At 34.8% G+C, this 26,608-nt stretch overlaps 1 protein-coding gene across 1 annotated transcript; it reads right to left on the bottom strand.

Moving 5' to 3' along the window:
• Positions 1–284: 284 nt before the first annotated feature.
• LOC144420981 (heat shock-related 70 kDa protein 2-like) lies at positions 285–14,796 on the bottom strand. Its single transcript, XM_078110953.1, has 13 exons — positions 14,670–14,796; positions 14,355–14,484; positions 13,624–13,730; positions 13,013–13,264; positions 12,367–12,490; positions 11,209–11,362; positions 6,364–6,511; positions 5,009–5,179; positions 3,907–4,071; positions 3,115–3,345; positions 2,636–2,836; positions 676–2,124; positions 285–392 (listed from the first exon to the last, which is right to left on the bottom strand). The coding sequence occupies exons 1-12, from the start codon at positions 14,733–14,735 to the stop codon at positions 2,050–2,052; spliced, it is 1,824 nt and encodes a 607-aa protein (XP_077967079.1). The 5' UTR covers positions 14,736–14,796; the 3' UTR covers positions 285–392; positions 676–2,049.
• Positions 14,797–26,608: the final 11,812 nt, after the last annotated feature.

The following is a 26,608-nucleotide window of genomic DNA, read 5'->3' as shown; positions in this document are numbered from 1 at the left end:
CACTCCGGCGCGTCAAAGAACTTTGGTGAATTGCCGATTCTCGGTAAAATGAGAAAATAAGGCACTGTACGAGACGTCTGTTTTGGCGCGCAAAAAATTCTCTAAAATATTGACGATACTTCGAAAATACCATTTTTGCCTTTTACGAGAAAGTGGGTGCTTTATTAACACGTTAACGATAAAGAAGTTTGGCGAATGGCGCCCCTGGCTCTTTTCAACAACCACTTCGAATTATCACTTTACTCTATAATAATACTCCCCTTTTCATCACGATAAGCAGCCACGCACGTATAGGATGTGCCCAAGTCAATTCCCAGGACAATCATGGTGTGAATGACTATGAATTATACAGGTTGATCCTGGTTGTATCAAACTTTCTGAAATATGATGAACTGGAAAACAATATCAGTATCAATGAAAAATTCATGAATATTGTTATTGCACATATTTTTAAGTTCATTATCAAAAATTCGATTTTTCACCTCATATTTAAATTTAATATTTAGGTTTTACATAGACAAAAACTATGATATTTTATAAAACAGTTTCTAAAAAAATTACTACTATATGTCTAGTTCACATACAGAAAGAAATGTCACGAAATGTTGTGAGTATAATATTTAGCGTTTTTTTTTTATATATTAACATACAATTACACTAACGAAATAAACCTACCGTATGCATTTCTATTCAGAAAATAAGATCAGAAATAGTCCAATTATCCGGAATTTTTAGAATCTATTTAGAATGTATCAATCTGTTGATTTAGAATTACAAAATACAAACTAAAAATTATGTAAATGTTACAATTAAATCAGTTCACGTCAAAAAGTCTAGTAAATAATGATTATTTAATTACACGAAAATCTAATATACCGTTGACATGATGCAATACATATTATCTCTTCTCTATCAATACAAAAGGGGTTGATATTTAAATTCACTATTGACAAATATCAGTGCATTATATATTGATGAATTAAAATAAAAAAACATCAATATTTGCAAAATTGTGAATATTTACACTGCTCTATTTAAATATTTTAAATTCATGTATAATATTTTAAATGCACTTACATTTTAATCAAGATTGTTAACAGATAAGCTTTAAAATTTACAGTGCGATAAGTAAAGTAACCCATCATATTTTTCCTACCCCCGTGCGGCCATTTGGTAGAGTACTCTACGAACAGCGTCCAATGGTTGTGGCTGAACAGCTGTGTGGTCACGTGCCTGGAAATGTTTTGTGTGGCTTTTTTTATATGATAAATGTTTACGTCACACAAAGACGGCTTTTGTTTTGCGCGTTATCACGACTTTCATTTGGGTTATGAAAAAGTTAACTCAGTGTATTCTCAGGGTAATTTTCAGCTTTTCTAAAATCAACTTTTTGAAATATCGCCTGGTGTTTTGGATTGGTCGGCTGCCTATAATTTATTTTTACGTTTTTGAGATTACAAAGCCCCCTAAAAACTATGTTTTAGATTTTGTAAGATAATTTTCTATTAAACCCTTATATCTGAACTTTGTGTTTCCATGGTCAAAAAATAGTAAATTTTGATATTATTGATAATGTATAATGAAAGACCCGAACACGATCCAAACCCCGCCGATTGGATGTGCCTGCCGCTATGCTTTTCAACAAGATGGAAGTGGGTGACGTAAAATAAGGAGAAAAGATTTTATGTAGGTTTGAAAAGCACCATGTAAAATTAAAATAAAACGGTCTGACCCTCTGCGGCCGAACATAATTATCAAAGTAAGTTTCAATCTTTTTACACGCTCTAAAAGCACGAAAACTGATGATAATGTTTACGAAACGATGTATTATGCTAAAATAGAAAATTGAAAGACGAGTTTAACAAATCACAATATGTCATTTTTATGTGTCTTTGTTTAAACATATATAAACCTTGAAGCAGAATAATCTTCATTTTATCTGTTTTTAATATAATCTATTTCTGTATACTGTTCAGTTGATAGGAAATGATGGTAAGATATATACACATATTGTGACTAATCATGGCATGATTCAGAACTTAAAAGCTTTTATAGCAGCTGATATCTATCGTATTCTCTTTTTATGTCCTTGCGCCATGCTTCTATTTCGCCCTTCGCGGCGTTCTGAAAAAAAAAAAAAAAATGTATAGCCTATAACTCCAAATTAGAGCTAATATCTGAGGCCCGAGCCCAAGTCCAACCCCACCCGACCAGAAATTCGGGCCGGGTCGGGCATGAAATGTCAATCATTACGTTTGGGCCGTTTTTTTTTTTTTTGAAAGAGGCGTTTTGACCACGAGAGACCGTGGTCTGCAAAAAAACAGAAGTTGCCTCTTCAACACGACACATACTGTACTATTGCAATGACAATTCAATGAACTCCTAAGTCGGGCCGGGCTGAACTTTTCAGGCTCGATCTTACCTCTACTCCAAATTACAATAAACATCATTTGAAGAACATTTGCACAAATGTACTAACTTCAAATTTATTCACACAAAAGAGAAGCGTTTAGGAATATAAAATTTGTGTATATATAAATCTTTTCATATAATAAAATTGTTACAATATATATAAACCATTAGACCATGTTTTCAAAATGAATACAAACTTTTATAATTAAAAATTGTCACACACCGTATGAATTTCCAACCAGTTCAATGAGTCACTGCATTTTTTCAAAATTTTCTGTCTTTCTTCTTCCGAATATCTGGCTACGAATTTTCGGCTACGGATAGATTTTTTGACAGCGTAAACATAATCCTCAAGTTTGTGCCTTGCTTGACTTTGGGCTTTCCACTCTTCGTCAGCTTGTTTAAATACTTCGGCTTCCGCTTTCTGAAAAAGAAATCAATAATAGATTAAAATATAATAGAATATAAATAAAAAGCAAAATAGATTTAACAAGTTTTTAAATTCCGGAACAGCATTTGTAGTAATAAAGGTGCCAAACTTAATATCAACAATGTAGAAACTATGTTTTTTATATTTTATTTCATGTAACAAAATTGTTTAAAATTCTCCAATGTTTTTTTGTAATTTGTTACATGTATGCCTTTTATTTAATATCGTATATTGGTTTTGCACGACGAAAATATATATCTGAATCGGTTTACCATACGATTAATCATGATGGCGTCTAATCTCCCTTTGTCGTTTTCAATAGTAATACTATTCTGAAGACCAGTGCTTCGCTGATAAGCGTGTACAGTCAATATTCCACTTGCGTCAATATCGAAGCTGATGGAAAACTTTGGAACACCTCGCGGTTCCGGTGGAATATCATTAATAACGAAACTACCGAGAATGTTATTGTCTTTTGTTGCTGCGCGTTCTCCTTCGAAGACCTGGAAAAAAACGAAATTATATATTTTGCTTTCCGCATTATGAGTGATGTAATTGTGCAGTTTTAAACAGCAATTTTATTTTATCTTTTTCGGAGTTGTTGATGTATCTCATAAGTGCTTGAGAAGCAAAGCAAAAAATCCTATTATTAATAAACAATAAATTTTGACATATTCACAATTTTTGTGTAAGTTTATTATTTTCTAACAATTAAATAAATGAGTAATGTGAGTGAAACCAAAGTTTTTCAGAATGGATCGCTCGTATGTAACTTGGGTGTTTTTTATGGTGATAAACGACGAATATTATTGTGCAATAATTGCACAGCATAAAAATGCGTCTCAATGTAAAAAAAAAATAAAGAAAATGATCGTTTGCGGCCAATTAATTGCGACAAAATGTCATCGTACCATGTTTTTAAAATCCCCTCGATTTTAATGATCAACGATCAGTCACGATTTATTCCACCCACCTCGACTAGTTTTGTAAATAAAGCATATATCAGCTTATTAAAAACTACTTGTATATCATACTTTAAATAAAATTAAAAATTAAATCTGCACCTTAAAAAGTATAGATGTTTGATGGTCCTTTGTAGTAGTCCACGTGTCTTGGTGTACACGAGTAGGTATATTTGTATTGCGTGGTATGAAAGTCACCATATCTCTACCACATGATTCCATGCCCAACGATAAAGGAGTCACATCGCGAATAGTGAATTGTTCGATCTAAAATTATATTGACAAGGTTTGAAATGTTAAGACTATAAGACTAAACTGAAATTTATTGACTCCCTTTTTCTGTTTTTTCATTGATCCACAAAAATAGAGGTATACTATTTAGTAGATTAATCGTGTATTATAGCTATTTTAAATAGCTTTCCATAGCTTGAACTTTTTTTCAAAATAAAAAAGTAGTTGATATATTGAGTAAAGCTCGCGTATTTTTACAATTCAATGTAAACATTGATAGCCAAGTCATATGCTTAATACATCTCTTTCAGCATTGACTTCTGTTCCATCCTTTTTTTAAATATCGAGCCTTTCTTTAATATCAAGCCTATGTTTTATACTAACAATTAAACATCCATTTCTATCTAAACTATTTTGTAGGAGACAACATTAACAGTCAGATAAACAACAGCTAGGCAAAGTCAGCGTCTGTATCATATTGATAGAATTTGGATTATTTTTAATATATATCCTCACGTTATTCACTCATTCACATAAACAAATGGTAAATATGCAACTTTTATGAGAGTGAATAGGTACGACTTTATTTCAGTCTGCCACTGTGCGGTCGATAGTTCGTAGAATGACATTAACGAACTCTCAAATCTTTTCACCACTGCACAATTGTAGAGGATTCATGCGGCGTTACACTCTCAATAAATTTGTACGATCTAATTTGATATGCAAAATATCGTAGTATTTGTAAAGAATACGATTCAATCAGAGATATATTGTATCAATATACAGTATATTAGCAGTTAATTTCAAATTAAATATTATAAGACACTTTGGTGGAATCAGAGAATTATCTATTTAGGATATATTTGATCATGAATGGGGTGGCGCTAGAGAAAAAAATAAAATAAGTGTTTTAAATTCTGGGATTTAAAAACATATTTGTCAAAGGTATGCTGACATTTAACGGTTAGTTTACCCCATCTGATACATCTTCGCACAAATTGGACGCGTACGCTGCTGCACCATGAGCTACTGCTTCGTCAGGATTGATTGTACGACGTAATTCTTTTCCTTCAAACAGTTCTTCCAGGAGTTCGCGAATTCTCGGTAATCGTGTTGATCCACCAACTAGTACTATTTCATCAATCTGCGCATGAATAATAATTTTAAGATATAAAATAATAAATCTATACCCAATTTTTATCAAAAGCAAAGTCAGCAAAATTTAAACAATTGGTTTTGAAATACAAATCATACTTTTGATAGACCTTATTCATTAAAAACCCATCCTACGCGCAAAAATAAAAGTGATAAATAAAAATTTTTTTTTAACATTACCTCTTATGGGGAATGTGATCACCAGAGCAGAAATTTGCATTTTTTGTAATTTTCTAGATATCTTTCATTGTATACGTGAGCAGTTTTGAGGATAGAATATTTTTTACATCTTTTTGGATATTTTTATCATGATAAACATGGCCAAGATTTTTGATAATCGTTCATTAAATTTTAGTGAGCGAGGTGTTTCCGATGACGTCATTCTCACTAGACCATGAGATTCTGCCAACGCGCCGTGCTCTGTGGAAACTGCTTGTGATATCAGAATACTGGAATACCGGTACCGGAACCACAACTGGCGTTCCACGAAAGACCTATTTTGGTTTTTATTGGATGTTATATATTTCATGAATTCCATGCAACTATGTACATTTCTGGTACACCTTTCAAAATCCAATGGCCTAACTCAGTTCATATGTTGAGTCTTGTTGACACCATGTACCTATCCCAAAATTGGTGATGTTTAGGGCTGGATTTAGACCATGAGAGGCCCCTTCATATTTTTGAGCTCAGAATTTCTCTCTAAACAACAACACTTGTCATTGTTTAAAATTTAAAAATATGAGTGCATTAAATGTTTCATTCTCCCCATTCATGGGTGTGAATTTTTAATTAAAGGAATAAAAATTTTTACCTCACTTTTATTTTTGCGCGTAGGATGGGTTTTAAATGACTAAGGTCTATTGCTGATGCGTAGACGACATTGATTTGGGGAATGAATGTTAGCATTTCTGATTTGTATAGCAGCCTGGCCTATCTGATTCTACTACACACTGAGTGGTGATTGCGGAAGGAGATTTAAATTCGAGCAATAGTAGATAGCGCTGGCAGATTTAAACCAAAAGCGTTGACTTTTAGTTATCTCGGTTAGATAACTGTTTAGAGAATATTATTATTTTAATATTATTATTCTCAATATGATTAAAAATATTACCTAAATATAACTGAGTAGAGTCGCAAATAAGGTGGTTATTAATACAAACTTTGGCATACTTGATCAACACGTAATTTTGCGTCAAGTAGAGTTTTCTCAACCACTTCGATCGTTTGATCGAAAAGATCGCTGTTCAAGTCATCAAATTTTGCCCGAGTGATGGGTGCACTGAAATCTATTCCTTCTGCAAGAGCTTCAACAACAACACTGAAAATATACATTTTGGACTGAAAAAGTTAAATTATTATCAAAAGGGATGGAATTCTTCTTCCTCTTTCTGTCAATTGAATCATAAAATTATTGATATTGGACACGAAGTGGACAACAAATCGGACAATTAATAATCAATCCTGAGTAATTAAATGACTATCCCATTTGTTTGTTTTTTACTATTTTTAGACGAATGGCACCGATGTTTAACCTGAAGTCTCGGTATTTTATTTTGATTTGTGGTAACACTTTATTTAATCACGGTTTTTTCATTGACCCTTTCAGCAAATTAGGTTGTTATATATCAGGGGTGGGCAACTGCTCTAGTCGGCGGGCCAGATGTGGGAAAATGAAGTCCTCGGCGGGCCGGATTATTACAAAAAATACTTTGGTATCCAATCTTTGTTAAATGCTCGACACTCTCTGTCAATTTTACTTTTCTTGGGATATTTCATGGTTAATAAAACCTAATATTATTATAAAATCTAATTTCTAAAATCTATTTATATTTAGAATCTGAATATAAATATGACTGATAACAGTAGCGGGGAAGTTTTACAACGCTCTCTGCGTTTGTTTAACAAGTGTGTTAACGCAATGGACCTTTCTCCGAGCATCGACTTCCTTGTTTAATTCGTGACATTGGCCAATCAGCAAGATGCAAAAAATGACGTAACAATGCTCTCTTTTCGCATGCGCTCAGACACTTTTTTCACTCAGACAGATTTGCAGGCGTAGTCGTAAACATTACCTCGTTTTCGCGTTTTTGAAACTCGTATTCGTTAGTTTTCAGTTGTGTTCCGGAAATTTAAATATAAATCAGATAATTCAATGATCACTCTGTCTTCCTAAGAGTTTTAATTTAATTGCAGTAATAAAAAATTAGTGTAGAAATAACTGTGATAGACTAGGCCAAAATTCTTTACCGGTACTTTTAAAAAAACATATTGTTGTATGCGATGAATCATAAGGATGGTTTTAAACACATACCCCATTTCACATGCGCCAACTCGCGAAACCACTCTTAAAATAAGCCCCGACAATTTTGCAATGGTAAAGTATATGAAGACTTTTTCGGGGGTCAAAGGTCGGGGAAAGGTGCATTGTTTGTTCACTAAGACAATTGTTTATTTCCCCAACTCGCACTGACAGGGCGGTGAGAGTAGAGCGATCGGCAACTTTCAGGAATGATGCGTCGGACCACATCACAGAGTGTGGTTGGATACAGTCGGCGGGCCGGTCAAAATCTCGTCGCGGGCGTATGTTGCCCACCCCTGTTATATATCCAGTTAGATGAGCGATCTTTTCTGTTCATATATATGTATATTTATATAGCTATCTTTTTTTATTATTTGCCTTTTACGCCTATCTTAAAATACTCACCCGTTGTGTTCACGTTCAGTTCAAAGGTTAAATTATATTGAAAATATAAGCAATTTTTCTCCTTTTCCTGTGGCTTGAATTAACTACCATCTTGTTGTTATTGGACACGAAGTGGACATGCGTTTCGTAACTAATGGGAAGATTATTTTCCAATTCTGAGTTCTTGAAGATTAAGGAAGCCCTAAAATGGCTATCAGATTTTATTTATTTATTTTGGCATTCCATGTTTCGTAAGGTAGGCACCCCATGTTTCATTCAAATTTTGGGTATTTTATTTGAATACGTGGGAACACTATTCAGTCATGCTTTTTTATCGACCTTTACAGCGAATCCGGTGCTCGTTTACTGCTCTGTTTACCGATGCATGGCCGTTTTTGGCCATATATGTCGGGGTTTTCCAAACTATGTGCCGCCAAGGTCTTAAAAGTGTGCCGCTGATTTTCAGAAACTTTCTGAGATTCTTACCAAATAATCAACATGAACTTTATTACATATCAATCAGTAATTGGGGTAGTTTGGTAACTTACACATAATAATTTATCCCTTGATGTCCACCGATAGGGGATGTATTGTGCAACAATTGTCTAATAAGGTGTTGTACGTTTTGCACCACAACCCAACAGTGTTAAGAAAATCAGACAGTAAAGAAAATCTGAGTTGAAAAACTTTCATATTCGTTTAAGCAACAATTTACGAATGAAAATATCTGTACTCATATCTAGACAGGTATAGTCACTGATACTTGGGCGGCCACTAATTTGGGAAGAATTGCAATTTTCCTAAATCCATTATATTTACATCGTGCTGCTGGGTAATTAGTCAAATAGCAAAATTAGTCATTTGTATTTTCATGATTCTGCGAATATTAGTTTTCTGCGCTGACAAAAATTAGGAGCTAAAACAATAAATACCACGAAATCTTGGTTCGAACCTCTTTACAGACAAAATGCATAATGTTTGCGTAAAGGAGATTAAATAAAACTTTAATTTTTAATTATCGTGCCGCGACTTTATCATTTCGTTGTTAGTGTGCCGCAAGCTGAAAAAGTTTGGGAGCCCCTGATATATACCAGCATGGCTCTGTTGTTTTGTTTTTCCTATTTGTTTTTGCACGTAGCTTAGCCAGTGATTCCCAAAGTGTGCAATATCGCCCCCAGTGGGCGAAAACGATACAGAGCGTGGCGAAAAAGTCGAAGGGGGGGGGGGGGGGGGGTCGAATGGGATGAAGGGGCGATTTCGCGAAACCTGGATTTGTTCGGCGCATTGTGCTCTTGATTACTGTACTCTGCGTGCTTTCGTAGATTTGAATCACGTGGGCGATTATCACACGCGAAAGGATTGCTGGACTCGTCTCTACTGTGAGGTATGGTAGTTTGCGTATCCCAGTGGACGGCAAAATACGGCCGGAGTAAAACAATCTGGCCCGGGACGCGTCACTGAATGGATCTTTCCCCGACCTTTGACCCTGGAAAATTCTTCCTATACTTTACCATTTTAAAATTTTTGGTGTTGTTTTAAGAGTGGTTTCGCGAGTTCTCGCCTGTAAAATTGGGTTTTTCAAACTATCATTCTAATTCATACCGTTCAACAATCAGTTTTACCGTTAAAGAATTTTAGCCTAGTCCATCACAGCTATTTCTACTCTAATTTTTGATTACTGCAATTAAACTGAAACTGTTCGGAAGACAAAGTGATCATTAAATTATTTGACTTATATTTAAATTTCCGAAACACAACTAAAAACATACGAACATAATTCAAAAACCGAGAAATTGAAATAATGTTTACGACCACGCCTGAAATTCTGTCCGGGCGAGAAAAGTTTTTTGAGCGGATGGGGGCATTAATTAAGGGGGCATTGTTACGTTATTTTTGCATCTTGCTGATTGACTAATATCACGAAGTAAACAAGGAAGTCTATGCCCGGGGAAACATCCGATATACAGAAAAAACGGCGTTTCGACGATGAATTTATTTTATTTATAAACTACGTTCGAGGAGTAAATTACATTTTTTACGTAACAGAATTTATCGTGGGACACGTTTAGACTAAATTATATTATATCCTAACAATTTAGTGAACAGCTACTCGTTTAACGAGCTCTCAATTTAATTATAATTAGAAAAGTGGCAACACGCAGAAAAGTTGAGGCTGAGTGCAGGGGGCAATATCGCAGTAAATATACAAATATACTGCAATGCAATAAGGAAATAAAATTCATATTCTATTCGAGAGTTCCATCACTGCTTAATTTTTGTAAGAATGTATCTTCTTAAGGAAAATCGTTACCAAAATTGCACAAACCATGCGAAAATATTCACTTCGATGTTTGAAAGTACATATTCGTGCGAACAATTATTTCCGAAAATAAACATTACAGAGAACAAGCAATGAAACAGGATTAGTGGTGCTCATTTAGAAAATGTTCCTTGGCGTGGTAAAGCTATTAAACGTGATGCAGCAACAAGACAGTGAGTGTCACTTTAAATGTCATCGTAATAATTTTTTAATATATATATAAGACGACTGTTTTGAGTTCATGAATTGTCGCAGTTTTCGCACGATGTTCCGTTTTTAACTTTCAAAAAATATATATGCGACCCGCAAAAGACTAGCAACCCTTAATTTTGTCCCGCGAGCGACATAAAATTTGCCGACCCCTCGGCCGTAGCCGCTAGTCGGTCACGGATTTTTCCAAGTCCACGAATCTAAAACAAATGGCTGATTAATTCTATGGACTGGAGGCCGTGATATGATGAGGAATCGAGGATGGATTTTACCGAAGATCGTTATATATCATGTATTTTGGTGCAGGTCATCAGGCAGTAAGGATCATGTACGTTATTATAAGTTTAGGAAAATTAACTTTGTTTTCATTATTTCAAAGTGAAATGGGGTGAATTTAGGGAGTTAAATGCTATGAGGCCAGCACACGGCGGTTTTTGATGATGTAGAACACTGGATTCTTTCATTTCCGACCTCTTATATGATGAAAAGGGGGTTTTCAGCCGTGCTACTATTGCTATCAAAACAACGAAATCGCCTTTCCATCAGAAAACCGGGTGATTTCAGATTGTGTCTGACGAAAATGTCACCAAATAATAAATAAAACTCGCTGAAGAACATCAATCTCATTAAAAAACACTATAAAATATGATTTGTCTTCTTATTTGGTCTGTAATATATATATTTGTTTGACTTTTTTATTTTTTATTTTTTTTGTACCGCTGGGGGGCGATGAAGTTGTATAAACTACTGTGGGGGGGCGATGGTACAAAAAGTTTGGGAACCACTGCCTTAGAGTACTTACTTATCATTCGTTGAGCTAGACAGAGTTCTTTTGGAGTGTTCGCACGCTCGACGCAACTTACTCATTGCTCTTGTATTGGAATAAATTGGAATTCCATGTTTCTTCAAAAAAATAGCCGCACAATGTTCCGCCATTCGATTGTCAAAGTCTTCGCCTATAGAATAACAGGTTTTAGTACATTCACACATTTTGAACATCTGCTATATCAAATATAAAAAATTATAGACACAACCTATTTCAAGTATGCGGTTCACATTTTCAGGGTGGAATAAATAGGCCAGGACGAAAATTATAGCTAATATTATTTTTTTTATCTCTTCAGGTCTTGTGTGATTTTGATGTTTTTTTTATTGGAAAGTACACTTCTAATTAACATTTGAGAAAACCTTAATTACTTATCGATCTTAAGATCGGTAAGTATGTTGATAGGTATTTGTCTGTTTGTTACTTATCGATCTTAAGATCGGTAAGTATATTGATAGGTATTTGTCTGTATGTATGTCTGTGTGTCTGTTAGATGCACGCGATATCTCACGAAAGCCAGATTGAATCTGCTCCAGATTTTGCATGTGCATTCATCTTATCTCGGACCAGAAGCCTATTGATTTTGGGCGAATTATGTCGTATAATTAGCGAGTTATCAATCAATTATTGATAGAGTGATCTAGATTTTTGTAAAGCGAGAGAATTTTGAAACCCTCCGAGTGTGTGTGTGCGATGCGCAGTGCGCAAGTTACAAGAGCGGATGAATCGAAACTGCAGTTTCTGTTTTGGGGGATCCCCTAACTATCGATCGATAAGTCTTCGGTTTCCAACCGATATTCTCGTTTGTTCGTTTGTTTGTCTGTTAGATACACGCTATATCTCACGAAAACGAGGATGAATCCGCTCCAAATTTTGCATATGCATTCATCGTATCTCGGATCAAAAGTTTATTGATTTTGGATGAATTATGTCGTATAATTAGCGAGTTATTAATTAATTAGTGATAGGACACAAGGTGTCACTATGGAGTAAGAGTGCTGTTTTGGGGGATCCCCTAACTTTCGATCGATAAGTCTTCGGTCTCTGACCGATATTCTCGTTTCTATTATTAATATTCCGTTATTTTTTCGATAGTAAGATGATTGAAACAAACGGTATCAAGATAAAAGTTACCTCCCAAATGCGTGTTTCCTCCTGTCGCAATCACGTCAATTACGCGATCCTTAATAGTTGCCACTGTTACATCAAATGTTCCACCTCCAAGATCGAATATAAGAATTTTCCTCATATCTTCGCTCTATGTAAAAATATTTGAAAAAAATATGGAGGTTTCTATTAGAATACCATTTTTTTATACATCAAACTTCTATATCTGCTATTAATAGCGGGCCTAAATAAGAAAGTTCAAATAAACCGGTGAATGAACAACGGGTTGAATTCAATGAATTACTACGATTCACTTAGATTTCGTTCAAACAGTTTTGCTACTGTCAATATTATTTAAATACTAAAATTCAAATTAAAAGACCTGTAAAACAGTATACTGGTTATTTGTCAATCTATGGCTAAATAACCTGATACAGTGATGAAATAAATTATTCAATACAATAAAAGTGAATGCTAAGATTTTAATTAATAAAATGTTTTCATAAAGTTTGGTAGGGTTTGGTTGTTGCAATGGAGTACATATACAGTTCGAAATTAAAATAGCCGAGTTTCCAATTTTTCAGAACGGCAAAGGTTTGATTGCCATAAAACATTCTATAACGAACTGAAACATTAATTGAACTTGAACTTTAGAAAAGAAATAAAAACTCACAAACTGATCCAAGCCATAAGCAATGGCAGCCGCGGTTGGTTCATTTATTAATTCCAGAACTTTGAGACCTGCGATCTCCCCTGCATCTTTTGTTGCTTTTCGCTGTGCATCGGTAAAATAAGCAGGTACGGTAATAACGGCTTCTTCTATTTTTTGTCCAATAAATGCTTCGGCAGTTTCTCGCATTGATGTGAGAACCATTGACCCAATTTCCTCAGGGCAGAACGTTTTTGTTTCATTTTTATATTGTACCTGTAATAATATGATATATTATGTACTCTTGGGCTCTTATAAAAATGTGGGACGTATGACGAAATTCAAAATTTAAATAGTCGAAATGGTGAATTTGAAGTTTTTGTGTATTGGGGACAAATTAGTGAGAAGTGACAGTAGTTATTTCACGAATGTAAGCAGGGTACTTACTCTCTTGGTATTAATTCTGTTAGTCCCGGGTTAAAGAAAGTAAGGTAGTTGGGTAACTGTGGCACCAATCTCTGTTCATTTGATTCAATACTTCTGCTTACTTATCATAATTTAACGTAGCCTCAGCAAATATGCCCCAGCTACAAATATACGTTGAAACAAGTACTTTTCAATTTGGTATATCATGCCTTAAAATACGGTTTGCGTTCTTTGTCAATCACTTCGAATGGCCAATGCTTGATGTCGGACTGAACAGTATCATCGCTGTATGGTCGACCCATCAAACGTTTTGCTTCTAAAATAAACGTTATATAAGTGTTTTATTTATTGGAAGCAAAACTTCATAAATTAGCACAATCATTTCATATATTTTTCAATCCACTATTCGAAACGACGGACAATCAAAATTAAATTAGTCTAAATATAAAAACAAGACTGCGAAAATTAAATTTTAACTATGTTATATCTGCAAAGTCAATAAAACCAGATCAACAAAAAGCAATAAAACTTAAGCTGGCGTGACTTTGCACACGTTTTCTCAGCACATAGGGCGGGTCGCCAAAACCACACTTGAAATATACTCGGACAAACGATTTCCCACCTCAGAAACAACACGCCAAGCTGAGAACGTTACTTTGTCGGCATAGTAGTTTTTATGTGTGAATGGCTAGTTTAATTGATAAAATATAGTAGTTAAAACGCGGTGAATTTGATAAATTATGGTTGTTTCCTATTTGTATACGTAGAATGAGTTAAATATTACACCGAAAAGGGTGTCGAGTTTAATTACAATGAAAAATATTTGTAATTTGTGGCTCAAATTGAAAAGACACATTATGTACGTTTCATGATGATAATTATTCTTTTTCTTGGCATAAACCTTATTCTTCCAATACTTTATTACTCCTATTAAACTTACGATAAATTGTGTTTTTGTAATTCTGAGATGCGCCATCTTTTGCTGCGTCTCCTATCAGCCTTTGGTTTTCGGTAAATGAGACAATAGAGGGTGTCACGCGGTTTCCACGATCATTGGCAATGATTTCGACCTGTTGAATTGTAAACCACAAATTCATGGAATAAAACTTCTTTCTGATACACCGAATTTTTTACCCCTTTCAAGTGATATTCATGATCAAGAGAAGAATACAGAATACATATATATATAAAGTTGAAGATATTAAAGAGTTTTTAAATTATGAGTAGTTTTGAATCGCTTTAATAAAAGACTCACTTTTCCATTTTTAACGACGGCCACACACGAATACGTTGTTCCTAAATCAATACCAATTGCCGGCATGTTTATGATCTTTCGTTGTTTAATGCGGGAATTAGTGCGATTACTTTATCTCAGTTTATTATTCTAAAGATAGTGCGTAATTGAAAATGTAAGACACAAATCTTTTTGGGGGTCAGGACGTATTTCTTATGGATTAAAATATAAAATATTGCATCAGAGCAATATTAGAGCACAGCAAATATTCTGTACAAAATATACACTTTTATATATATATTTTTTATGAATAAAAAAGACAGAATGAAATATAAAAAATAAGTAGATATAGGTCAGGCAATGGTTTTGGCAGCTGACATAAACATTATATAGTTTTAGCCAGTACCCTTGCTCTAGTAAAAAAAAGAAAACAGTCTAGAGATGTTGGGCGTAGACTGTAAGCTACTTCGCCGTATATGAGGCTTTACGAGAATCCTGTAACGTGTCGAATACTGAATTTCCGCATATGACGTTCCAGATACCTCGATATTACCAACTCTACAACAAAGCAGCCTGTAGCGTGGTGATTTAAAAGTGCTCTGTATTAATAGTACATGCGGTAACGTAAGCGAGTTGCTAAAGTCCTCTGACTAAATCCCCAGGTCGGGAAACACACTTCATCTAAAGTTGCAAACAATAGCCATATTAGATGAGGAGCACATTATATGATGACCCCACTTTCCCTAACATACATGGGGAGCTCCTCATAGTATCCTAAATATCAACCAGACTCTATTACATGAAAAAATAGCGAAACCGTATAATAACTTTATCATTATTTACAACGTTTACAATTATTGTAAACATTCTACTCGAAGTGACAGTTCTGTCTGTTCCTATCTGTGGCAAGGTGGCCATTGAGGGGAAAAATACTGATTTACTAACCGTCATTCACTATTAATCGAATTCTTTCGAACTAACCAGGATGAAAATACAAATAAAACAAAGAAACTGAGTCCGAAACATTATAGTCCAGCGGATAAGACCTTAAAAATGATGGAATTGTGCACTTTTGGAAGCAAGCATGAAACTTGGCACACATGTACAGTAGCATCCCCTGATCAATTTTGGATATGGTGCAATCCAAGAAAATAACTCGTTGCCATGGAAACGAGGCATCATTCGTATTGCTAGTAAAGGGAAATAAACATTACTTTAGGAAAGGATTTTTTCAAGATAAGTAAACCGATGTGTATATAAAAGGTAAAGAATATGATCAGTAGTGCATTTTTACAATTTCCCTTGATAACAGAATACCTGTTACCATGGAAACGAGGTATCGTTATCGACCAAACACGATTATAAGTCGCACAACCTGTATTTTCTGTTATTGTCATGGATCACAAATTAAGCTACATTCACTTTCAAAATGTAATTCCTTTTGTGCTCAATCAACTGCCATCGCCAATGGTATACTTTCAAACTCATAGCCACGTAAAGCTGGTGAAAATATAAAATATATATCTCATAACTTACGGATTACTGTTATATTGTAGCTATCATATCGTCATCATATATATTAATAAAGATAAATTCCTTTCCTTATCTCTGGCATCAGTATTTCAGTCAGATAAAAACGGAAAACTTGCATTACATTTCAGCTCAAACTCGGCTGGAATCGTTGATTATTCTAATCTATATCTAACGTCGCCTTATGTAAGTGCTACAAAAAGAAATAAATAAAAAAACGATTGAAATAATTATATTTTCCAAAAATATATTCCACAAAGACTCCCCAATAACTAGTGAGGGCAATTTTACTATTTAGATATATACTCCTGCACTTTTGGATGCAAACATGAAACTTGTCACACATGTACAGTAGCATCTCCGGATCAATTTTGCAATGTCAGTCGTTATTTCCGCAATCCCCATCACAGAAACATAGTGGTGTACATGCTAAATCAGCACGTAAACATTTGCAGCGAGCAGCACAACCTTTCTTGCAGCCACAATGAATCAGCTCTGTGCACATTTTTGCTGCGTCAGGGATAGTCATCCACCTTGGTAAAAATTTGTCTCCTACTTTATCCCATCCCCATCTCCGTGCATCAGGTAAATTTTGTGAAACCTCTGTTGCTTTGCTCCAAATAAACACACCTTGGAAAATTGTCATGACAAAAAGAGGGCTTGGACAACGTGGAAAAATCTTCTTAAGCCTACTGAAGCTAGAGGGGACAAGCGAAGTGCCTGCACAATGCATTCAAATGGTTGAAAGATTCATCGTTCTGCTCTACGATCGGACAAGTATGTTGTCAAAGGTATGTACAGTTGAACTTAGCAATTACCTAGATGTTAGATAGATGTTGAAATACGGTTGAATTCTAATTGATGACTAGAATCGACAACATTTCAACCTCTATCTATCGACATGTGCCAGCTAGGTAAGCCAAAAAATAATTTAGACTCTTTGGATATTGAACAAACTTCAGAAGCAGAAGATTTTCTCTCGGATAATTATTTTATTTCCTTTCAGGTTAATGAGCTACAACATCATCTGTTTACAAAGCAAAGGAAAATGCTAGAGAACATCCCCCCTACATCAAATTCTTTTCCAAGGTGTGTTTATTTGGAGCAAAGCAACAGAGGTTTCGCAAAATTTACCTGATGCACAGAGATGGGAATGGGAAAAAGTAGAAGACAAATTTTTAACAAGATGGATGACTATCCCTGAAGCAGCAAAAATTTGCACATAGCTGATTCATTGTGACTGCAAGAAAGGTTTTTCTGCTCGCTGCAAATGTTTCCGTGCTGATTTAGCATGTACACCACTATGTTTCTGTGATTGGGATTGCGGAAATAACGACTGACATTGCAAAATTGATCGGGGGATGCTACTGTACATGTGTGCCGAGTTTCATGCTTGCATCCAAAACTGCAGGAGTATATATATATCTAAATAGTAAAATCGCCCCCACTAGTTATTGGGGAGTCTTTGTGGAATATATTTTGGGAAAATATAAATATTTCAATCGTTTTTCTCTTTATTTTTTATTGTAGCACTTACATACGGCGACATTAGATATAGATTACAATAATCAACGATTCCAGCCGAGTTTGAGCTGAAATATAATGCAAGTTTTCCGTTTTTATCTGGCTGATATACTCCATGCCAGAGTTAAGAGAATGAATTTATCTTTATTAATATATATGATGACGATATGATAGCTCCAAGATAACAATAATCCGTCAGCTATGAGATATATATTTTATATTTTCACCAGCTTTACGTGGCTATGAGTTTAAAAGTATACCATTGGCGATGTCAGTTGATTGAGCACAAAAGAAATTACATTTTGAAAGTGAATGTAGCTTAATTAATTTGTGATTCATGACAATAACAGAGAATACAGGTTGTGCGACAAATAATCGCGTCAATAATGATACCTCGTTTCCATGGTAACCAGGTATTCTGTTATCAAGGGAAATTGTCAAAATGCCTTTCTGATCATATTCTTCACTTCTTAAATACACATCGGTTCACTTGTCTTAAAAATATCTTTTATAAAGTAATGTTCATTTCAATTAAATAGCTATACGGATGATGCCTCGTTTCCATGACAACGAGATATTTTCTCGGATGGCACCATATCCAAAATTGATCAGGGGATGCTACTGTACATGTGTGCCAAGATTCATGCTTGCTTCCAAAAATGCATGATTTACCTCTTATCCGCTGGACTATTAGGGTTTGAGGAGATTAATTGCTCCAAGTTCAATCCTAAAAGTATATATAAGCTACAGTCGATTCTTCTATGACTAACACTTTTTTCACTAGCATTTGTTTTGGTTCTCCCGAAGTATGTGTACCAAGATGGCGCACAACCTGAACATAGAATGTGTACAAGCTAAGGGTTCCGGTTGTGCGTCATCTTGGTACACATACTTCCGGAGCGTCTATGTTTTTACCTTGCCAAACCCGCATTTACCCAGAAAGTAACTGGGCAACAAATAAGTAAGTTTCGGACAAATGCACTTCACAGTGTCACCGGTATACTGAATATTTTAAAATTTAGGCCTGCAAAAAGGGAGGTTAAAGCAGAACAGTGCAGTTTAATGATTAAAATATCAACAAAAAAATTATATGGCACATGTTTACGTACAGCTCAGTACTAATTAAGTGAATGTTATTAATCGATTTGCATGAGTGTCGGTTGATAGGTCGATATTATCATGGTATTTATTTATGAAGAGAAACTACTGCGCTAATGATCTAATAGTAAAATCTAATACCCATCAACCGAGAAGCAAAAGATATGTAATTAATATCCTCTTTGTATCTCGCAGATACCCTTAATATTGTTTCCCAAAGCGTAATCGTTATTTTCAAACAATAGTGGAACACGAGCAAGACTGTAGTTTCGTATTACACGACCTGTCGTCACCTGTGTAAACTGTCTTAATAATGGTTGCCGTCTGTTAGTCTACGCACTCACTATGGGCTTTGCGATGAGACTGGTACTTTACAAAACACACATTGAATACTCAAAATCCGCCGCAAAGGCTCTGTTTTGTGAGAATGCGACGAGCGCTCCAGAAAATTTAGAACAAATTGATAACAAAATACATTCAAGAAATTTGCCACTGTTAATTTTTTGTCTATACGGGATAACAGACGTGCAATAGATAACCGTATCTTGTCAGGAAGTGAAGAATTTATTTGTCAATCTAGAATATACGTCTAAAATCGCTAAGCTTGCTAGGTACATTTTATACAATTGCCTGACCATTTCTGAAGCTATGGCTAGGGCTCGTAACAGATTCAATATAATTGGCTATTTCGGGTGGGAGGTGTCATTGCATTTTCAGGATAGTTTGATCTGTCGCCCTACAATATCTAGTACAGAACGGATCAGTTGGGTATTGCATATTAGCAGAAGGACCATTTTTAGATTTTTTAAACAAAAACCGCTGACGTAAGTTGCAAGGCCACTATAGGTATCGCCCCCGTGTCTGAAACATGTTAAATTCGTCCTGGTTAAAAGCGAAATGCCATCGATTAAATCCCGGCTTTCGCTTACTTTGCCCCTCGTACATTAACGGCGCTTCGCTATGTCTTGCACCTCGTGGGTATCAAAATAACTTATTGCTAACGAACGCTGTCGATTATTTCCAGCGTTTCCCTCGCTTTGCGTCTCGTGGATAGGGATCGCGGAATCGAGTCCGGATTCGATTGCAGACTCGATTCTTTGCGGAATCGACCAGAATCGATTCCGATGCATTGGAATCGATTCTCGAGGTTTAAACATGAATTGCAAACAATGTGTAACGTTTTGTTTCAATTCCTTCACATATATGTATAAACTGCTTTACTGCTATGTTGAATTGCTACGACGCCACAAACTTCACTATATATATATATTTTTCGCTAGAAGGCTTTTACGTTTATTTATGTCTAAAATCTCTGTGGGTTTCGAGGGATTCTTTTTTTTGTTCGATTTCGTCTCCCGTGAAAGATTGGATACCCATACTACTTAGTTTTGGCCGTCTTGTCCATCCATGTCTGAACATCGCTTTCTTTTTTGATTTCATATGGTAATGCTTAGGTGGGTATGTTTTCTCGGTAAGATATGTCGAGGAATCGAGATGCGGAATCGAAAATTTAGAAATCGGAAAAGAATCGAATATTTATTTGTAATTAGTCATACTTAGCATCCTTACTCGTGGATAGTGAAACGCCTTGAATAAACTTGGTTGAGTGAATGCGTCAAGACTAAAAAGGAAATGCACTTCTTGCGAATGGAATTTTTCCAGACCTTTGACGTCAGAAAAATTCCCCCTTATATACATTACTATTGCAACAGTTGGGATGCTTATTTTGTGTGAGTTTTGGAGAGTTGGCACTAGGGTTGCCAACCATGAAGAGTTTCAATGAAGGACAAAGATTACCGTCATCATTTATTTTGTAACTTGCAGGAAAGAACAATATAAAACAATGCAATAAAAATTATATACAAGCTAAAAAGATATATTAAAACCATCTTCATGTGTTTTTCATTAATGTTAATTCAACATTGACCCAAACAATGTTAATAAAATTGTTATTTCGTTGGCTATTCAGCCGGACCAAAGCAAAATTAAAAAGAATAATTAAAAGCTGCAAATACATAAACGGAGGCAATTTTTTGAGAACGGAACAATATCAAACACAGTACTATAACTATCGGGCAAAACGACGTTGGAAAGAATAAAGGACAATTAGCATCTTTTCTAAATGCTAAAAAGGACAAGGACCGAAAAGCTTAATAAAAGGATTGACCTCTGAAATTACGAAAATTATTTTCGTAAAAATATAGTGTATCGACCCACGTAATATTTTCAACATACGAAGAGCCGAAAACCGAAAAAACTCGTGTAGTGAGTGATATTTGTTAGGTTTAGGTTAATTTAATGCAGGGATGTTCAAATCAAATTTAAAATTCAAATATCGCGAACTCCAAATACTGTTTCTTGGTGTTTATAAGAATCCCGGATATGGCGCACATATCCTAATATCGTAGTTCACGTTTTGATTTGAAAACCTTTTATTATTTTTTTATTACAATCGAGGGCACCCATGTGTGGTTCGACAATATATTACAGACAACATAAATGGTTTCGATAAGCGCCGAATTGAGGTACTTATAAGACGTCAACGACCTTTCAGATCGAAAATATTTTACAATTCTTATCGTCTATTTTAACTTAGTCGAGATGGTTTAGGAGCCATCGGCAATAAATCTATAAGAAAATTGTGTCCTAATTATTTTTTTAATCCTTTAAGTTTAGATAGTGACCGAATATAAGAAGATTTTTTTTCATTTATTGTAATTTAGAGCGTATAAAATAGCTTAAATAGTACTCAATATCTATCGCGGATTCTGTCGTTGATGGCAATATTGTTCAGTTTAGGTTGGCGGTATTTATTTATAAAAAATTTTTCAATAATCAAATTAGTGAACCCGATTCCCAAATTTCAATCCGCCAATAATGGAGAATTGAGACGGAAAAAGTTGTTTTATTTTTCGAGTCATCGCTGATTTGAATTTTCCATGTTATGAGTTATACTTTTATTTTTGATTATTAATCAATAACGCCAACTTATAATGAACGATATTGTCATCAACGACGTTTGGATAACGTAAAATCTCCGATAGATACTATATAATATTTAAGAGCTATTTTATACCCTCTAAATTGCGAGGAATAAAAAAAAAATTCTCGTTATGTTCGGTACCTATCGAAAGTGAGGATGAAAACAATTAATACGACACTATTTGCTTTCAAATTTATTGCCGAGGCTGCGCAACCTATCTTGACTAAATTGAAATATACGATAATACCTGTAAAAAGAATTCAACCAAAAACGTCCTCGACATTATTTATGCATTTCAAGTTTATTGAAATCGTTTCATGACGACTGTAAGTTATTGTAAGCTTTCGATTGCGATAAAAATTAAATAATTGTGAAATGTTTTTAAATCAACGCGTGGACGGTGGCGGTAGGATATGTGCGCCATATTCGGTATTCTTATAAACACGAAATAACGATATTCAAATGTTGCGATATTCGAATATTAAATTTGAATTGGACAAACCTGCAGTAAATTAACCTAAAATAAACAAATATCATCACACATGTGAGTTTTCAGGCTTTCATATGTAGAAAATCCAAGTTCGCCGAAGCAATATTTTTTCGAAAAGAATTTTCGTAAGTTGGATTTTTCGTATACAGAGTTTCTTCTGCATTGCTATCTATATGGAGATAGCTCCATTATTATTGCAGACTAACAGCGATAACTTATCATAAACATGAAGACGGGCGTTATTTACGCGTGATGCTATTGTCGCTTTCAATTATCATCGACAGCGCGTTATTAGCGCGTGATTTCTACTCTGCGATAACATATCTCATTCTCGAATACAAACATATACACGGGGATGGAGTCATTATTAGATAAGTAACAGCGATAAGGTATGATTGAGGTCGGACGGTGTTAAATTACGTTGAACAATAATTAAAAAAAAAAAACGAATTTCAAACAGGGGGACACGACTCCCGTACCAAGAGCCCACGGCGCTCCAACCCCACTGGTTGCGCCACAGACTCCAATACAATGATAGGACGCCGCGTTGGCGAGCCAAATACTGTGCAGACCTGTAACAATATGGTTAACCACGAAGTTAACAGTTTCCCGACAAACTTGGGAATTGAAAAAATAGATTCTGCGAGATATAAATACGGTTTTAAAATTAGTTCGAATCAACTAAATAAATGTTCACAAAAATCACGTTGACAGCTTCATCGTACGACGGTAAATATTTTTTTTGATTTTGCTCTAAAATAGGACATGAGCAATATCAAAGCGCTTGGGTAATATCCTGTCCCTTAACTATTATTTTGATGAACTATTCGCTACAATTATTATTATGGCTGTAACCATTACTATGCTCTGTAAAATGATATGGTATGAAATCTATCTTCCTTAACTGGCGTCGTTCAGAACCCAACACTTTAGGGCGTTGTTGTCGAGTCGTCATGACGATGTCGTTTGCCGAGTCGTCATGACGATGTCGTTTGCCGAGTCGTCAAGACGAAGTCTAGAGAGCGATACAGCAGTTTCATTTTTATTTTTGGACAACCCCAAATTCCGAAGCAAAATCAGTTTACTGAACTTTGTTTAGCTTTTTATATCCAATATTCAAAAATAGGATACCATAAATTCCTGAGAAAATTTTCAGAAACAGATATCGGGTCCGATTACATGTGGCGTTAATGTTTGTTATAATTCACGAAGAAAGGATAAAATTCGATAGTTTCGAAACGATATTTCAATTTAACTCGTATGATATTATTAAACCTTTATATTCCTAATTATAACTCCTCACTTTAAAACTCAATTCCACTTCGTTGCTTGATAGCCTAATCTCAACTACCCTCTATTTTTATTTCAAGAGTTGTGAATGTTTTCCTGCTGGTCTACAATCTGTTGGAGCAAAGAAACACTTTATAAAAACTATCATGCTACTAATTTAAAACAATGACTATATCAAAACAAGACGCAAAAAGTTTAACGACTTCATAGCACTCAAAAAAACAAATACAAATGACATAAATATTTGAAAGAAGTAAAAGTAATAGCCTTTTAGCAAAAATACAATAATTAACCATTGAGAATTTCAAAGCAATAGGTCTAGTAATGAAAGAGAAAATTAATTTTTTCATAACGACAGGAGGAAAAATTTCAAAACAAGAAACAACAACACATAATACCAAAACGATCCATAGGTCCATTCCGTGTCCAACCGATGATACTTACCTACTTCGAAAAAAGTGCTATCGCTGAATCTAACTGAGATTTCTATAGTTCACTATCACCTTCAACTAATTCGCTTCGCACAAAATTTTAGAAAGGACAAATAAGTAGAATAATTCCATCTCTTCTTTTTGAGTTATCACAGCGTAATAGGCGCAATATTCAGAAAATAATATACATAACCATTTTTATAAATATTGTTGTAGTACTGAATTAGTTTGGCACTGATTTCACTGTTCCTCATGCTTAGTAGTGGTCCCTTTATCTTTATTACTGATTTAGCGAGGTACGTTAGGAAAGCAATTTCAATTTTGCTAAATCGAACAATCAATATTCTAACCTGTTGAAATGACGTTTCTGGCAACATATCTAGTTGATTAGCTAATCCAAAATACAGGAGTGGCACGCGACGCGAGCGGAGCGGCAAAGTTCTGTGCCGGTCCCAAAAGCGAGATTAAAGTTTCATTCTCATGAACTCGTCTGCCCTTATATTCACAATAGTCGGACAGACAAAACATCACGACGCTGTTTGAGACTCGGTCGAATACAATAGGTTTGTTTATCAAGTAACTACCTCGAGAAATAGAAACTTTATTCAATTGTATTCAAGCTATTTATTCTAGACCACTAAAATTTTCGAATCTCATTCACATTCGGTTGATATAACTTGTTGGGCACGAATTATTACGAATTTAGTAGCTCCTTATTTGCTGCTGTTGCCTTACTTACTATATCTAGTACAGAACGGATCAGTTGGTTATTTTATATGAGCAGAAGGACCAATTTTAGCAAATGTTTATAATCAAAAACCGCTCTCTCTCTAAACGCCTGTTTATTTATCCCATACACTCCAATACAATGGTAGGGCACCGCGTTGGTGAGCCAGATCATACTGTGACGATCTGTAACAATATGGCTAAGCACAAAATTAGCAGTTTCCCGACAAATTTGGGAATCGAAAAAACAGATTTTGCGAAATAAAAAATCCGGTTTTAAAATTTGTTGGAGTCAACTTCACAGCAATCACGTTGACAGCTGCATCGTACGACGTTGCGTTAACCGTACCTCTGATGGCACTCTTCTCACTACCAGTTTTTCTCACATTCGAGATTTAACGAAACTGTGACTAACCTATAGTAAGAGTCACGCGGCTACTAGAATTGGCATAACGCTACATTATACATCATTATATTAGGAAGGATTTTATCGGAATGGTAATCACACATTAAACTTAAGAAAAAAATTTTTTTTTTAATTCAAGCTGCGATGTAATACTGTGATTTCTTCACAATGCAGTCTGGTATTGTGTGGAAATTTTATTAAAAAACATGGAAATACACCTGCGATACATAAAAAAATTGCACAACGCTTCTTCAAATATTGAGATTTCAGGTGAATGTTACTGATAAAGCAGCAAAAATTTAAAACAAAAAAAATAATAAATATTTTGCAAAATGTGGAAAACACAAAAAAGGAAACATGTAATGTTAGTGCCATTATTCATTTTACCGAATGGGGACAGATGAAATGTGTATAGTAAATCTCTTGTTACTGCAAAAATTTAAAATAGTCGTCGTAAATGCAATCTCCAAAAAAATTACCAATTCACGGAACATATTATTTGGTTCTTGTTCGTGATTTGAAAACAATCAGCTACTTTTTTTGAATTAAATCACTTGCACAAAAACGGGATAAAAAATGAATCATCACGTCACCTTGTTAATGAACAGAAGAAGATAAATTATTGCTCCTCTAAACATATTAGTATATCATTCATTGCAAAACTTCTGTATTGGATTTGGTCGCCGCGTTGTACACATTGCAGGGTATTTCAAAAACGTTTTACTGCCACAAATGTAATATATCCCTATATATAATTTGAAAGGGGCTCCCGAAGTATGCGAACCAAGATGGCGGACATCGGAATGTAATATGTGTACTAGGTTAGGGTTAGGCCATAATGTTAGGTATAAATACTACGGGAGGCTCTTGGCTAGTCTTCGAACTGATAATAGGACTAAAATAAGGAAAATCGGAAAAAAATTATCGCCTAACCCTAACCTGTTACCCATGTTACGTTCCGATGTCCGCCATCTTGGTTCGCATACTTCGGGAGCACCATTTGAAAAGTCATGGGATTCGGTACGAAATAAAACTCTTGTCTATTTTGAAACATGACCAGTTCCGAAATGAATTAAATTTTTACGGACATGTGTACCAACTAAGGAGAGGTGTCCATTTTTACCTATAAAATACAAGTATGAATCACGATGATTTATTTCTTAAATTAATCCTGTATGCACCGTGCAAACACCAGAGAAAGGTAAAAAAAAATAAGTATGAAAACACTGCTTTGTGCACAATGATTCAACGCAACAAATAAATCATAAAATCAAGAAGGAACAAAATGTAAATTAGAAAAGTACAGATATGAACACGATTTAGAGCTACATTTCATATTTTTGCGTTTTACTTTTTAAACTGATATCTAAATTTTCCAATCCGAAATAACACATGTATCCTTTATTGCCTATTTGGATAACTTTAGACGAAATCTATTTACAATTAGTTAAAAAAGAAATTCTCGTAAATCGCAAAACATCT

The sequence above is a fragment of the Styela clava genome, chromosome 3 (assembly GCF_964204865.1).
Source record: "Styela clava chromosome 3, kaStyClav1.hap1.2, whole genome shotgun sequence".
In the NCBI taxonomy this organism is placed as follows: domain Eukaryota; kingdom Metazoa; phylum Chordata; class Ascidiacea; order Stolidobranchia; family Styelidae; genus Styela; species Styela clava.
This window is presented reverse-complemented; position numbering and strand designations above follow the sequence as displayed.